This window comes from Arachis hypogaea, chromosome 5 (assembly GCF_003086295.3).
Source record: "Arachis hypogaea cultivar Tifrunner chromosome 5, arahy.Tifrunner.gnm2.J5K5, whole genome shotgun sequence".
In the NCBI taxonomy this organism is placed as follows: domain Eukaryota; kingdom Viridiplantae; phylum Streptophyta; class Magnoliopsida; order Fabales; family Fabaceae; genus Arachis; species Arachis hypogaea.
The window spans coordinates 4,936,453-4,939,003 of NC_092040.1; the positions used below are offsets into that span (position 1 = coordinate 4,936,453).

A 2,551-nucleotide genomic window follows, 5' to 3' on the forward strand; every position below is an offset into this window, starting at 1 on the left:
TACAATATTTATCTACATCTTAATTATTATTTTTAGATGATATCTTTAGTCTAATACCCTTACAAATTAACAACTTATGGTTATCGAATAGACAAGGGATATATGCTCAAGAATTTATAAAGAATATTATTAGGAAATCAATAGTCTAAATATGTAATGGATTATTAATATTTATATTATCTAGAATAATTATCCAAATATTAGGAATAATAAACATTTCAGGTTATAAAATCAGTCATTCCAAAAATTTAAATTGATTTTGGAGTTCATCAAGAATCAATTTTTTGACTTTTCAGATCTAGAGTTCTAATATCATATCATAATACCCTACATTGTACAAATATTTCATTAACTTCCCATACTTTTTCATTTATAAATAAATAATGTCCATTATCAGCATATAATGTACTTAACAGTTAACATCCCTTAAATAGGATGCAATTAACTTTAAAAAAATAAAAATAAAAAGAACACATACGAAAAACTAAAAAAATTCACACAACCATAAGCTGTGGAAATCCGAACGCCGGGTGGGGAGATAACGGCGATAACGGTGGCACACTGAAAATACCAGTTACGTCAGCGTCCCAAAAGCCAGTCCAACTAGACGGCGTTAACGGAATATCTCTTACACCACTAACGTCAGATGATTCCTCCATCTTCTCCTTCTTGACGACCGGCTTCTCCTCCACCTCCTCCTCTTGACGGGGGCGCTTCCTGTCATCGGCGCCGGCTTCGAGAGGGAAGTTGAGGATGGCTTTTGAGCCGCGGAGCTTAAAGGCGGCGCGGTCGTAAGCCTTGGCGGCATCGATGGCGGTGTCGAATGTTCCAAGCCAGACTCTGGAGCCTCGCTTGTTAGGATCTCGAATCTCGGCGGCGTACTTTCCCCACGGTCTCTGTCTTACCCCTCTATAGTGCTTCTTCTTCTGTTGTTCGCTGCTCTTGGAAATCTCCTTCTCCTCTCCGAATTGGATCCATTCGGTTTTCTTAGGGAGAGAGATTTGCAGAGACGGTTTTCGGTTCGACGAAGACGCCGATGAGTGCGGTTTGGATCTTGGCGTTTCTAGGTTGTTGACCACTTCGTTGCAGTTAAAGTATTGGTTGACCGAAGCAGAAGAAGAAGAGGAGGAGGAGGAGGAAGAAGAAGTAGTAGGGTTAGTTTGGTAAAATTGGAAGGAGAAGGAAGAGTTATGAGGAAGTGGTGAGAGTTCTCCAAGAAGATGAATTTTGATTTGATTGAGGGCAGAAAGTTCAGCTGGGTTCGCCATAGTTTAAGTTTTTGAGTTTGAGTGGAAAAATGAGAGTATGTATGTATATATAGAGGCAAGGTCATGGATGGATATGTGATATGTGAATGTGATGATTATTAATGTAAGTTTTAAAATTTCAAAGGATTGGTTGCTTTGTCAATGACGGAAACTCGAAGGAACCATCCTCTATCTCTATCGTCTATCCTTCTCTCAATTATTATGGAATTTTTATCCTACGCTACTCTCCACGTTACCTTGCTCTGCACCCTATCTATTCTTCTTTGACTTTCTTTGGGTTCATCCATGCACTCAGTACCCCATTCTTAATGCATTCTTGCCATTGCTTTAACCTGCCAACTCGAAAATAATATTATCATTATATATTATTAATCAAAATATATCACATATACTTCTTTAATTATAATAAAACAAATTTTTTATTATATATTATACAACAATTATACTAAATTATATTAAAATTAATCATCAAAATCATTTACTAGTATAAAATATATATTAAAATATAAAATACATTTTAAAAACAAATTAAATAATACATGTATTTTTCTGTATTGATTTGGCCTAGTCTATCAAGAAGCAGGGTCCACCTAACGAACCCGCGACTTGACCAGTCCCCAACATGCTTGAATGGCAAAATGTTCCTCACATGACACAATTAGGGCTGACAATTCATACCTTATCCGCAGGTACCCAACTCGATTCAACCCGTTCGGATAGGGTAGGCTATCCTATCCGCTGCGGGTAGGGTAAGGTACAATCTGGATATGCCTGCGGGTAGGGTAGGATACGGGTTTAGGGTGTACCTTACCCTACCCTACCCTACCCGCACCTGATATATAACACATATTTTATAAAAATCTCTTTGTATAATGAAGGAAGTGAGAGTTGAACCCACAAGTGAACAACCACTAAAGTAGTTAGTTAATTTAGTAATTTAGAACATTAATTTTTTATTTTTTATGTTATTAATACGTATAAAATTCGAAATGATTGAATTTTATATTTACTTTGAAAAAATTTGATATTTCTGCGGGTAGGGTAGGGTAGGGTAGGGTTTAGAATTTTAAGGTGCGGGTAGGGTTAGGGTTGAGAGATTGTCAATCCGGGGGTAGAGTAGGGTAGAGTTTTAATAAAATTTTCAACCCGCGGGTAGGGTTAGGGTAGTATCCAAACCCTACCCTACCCTACCCATTGCCAGTCCTAGACACAATTCCCTTACAGCTAGCAGAAGTTTTTAGACAATTAGGCCCAAATAGAAGGACCCACCCGATAAAAAAGAA

General features: G+C 37.4%; 1 protein-coding gene across 1 annotated transcript; it reads right to left on the reverse strand.

The window, feature by feature from the left end:
* Nucleotides 1-343: 343 nt before the first annotated feature.
* LOC112800361 (ethylene-responsive transcription factor 5-like) lies at nucleotides 344-1,538 on the reverse strand. Its single transcript, XM_025842597.3, has one exon. The coding sequence runs from the start codon at nucleotides 1,266-1,268 to the stop codon at nucleotides 495-497; it is 774 nt and encodes a 257-aa protein (XP_025698382.1). The 5' UTR covers nucleotides 1,269-1,538; the 3' UTR covers nucleotides 344-494.
* Nucleotides 1,539-2,551: the final 1,013 nt, after the last annotated feature.

Bases quoted from the DNA above. Each gene is read 5' to 3' on its own strand.
- LOC112800361 (XM_025842597.3), bottom strand. From the start codon at position 1,268: ATGGCGAACCCAGCTGAACTTTCTGCCCTCAATCAAATCAAAATTCAT.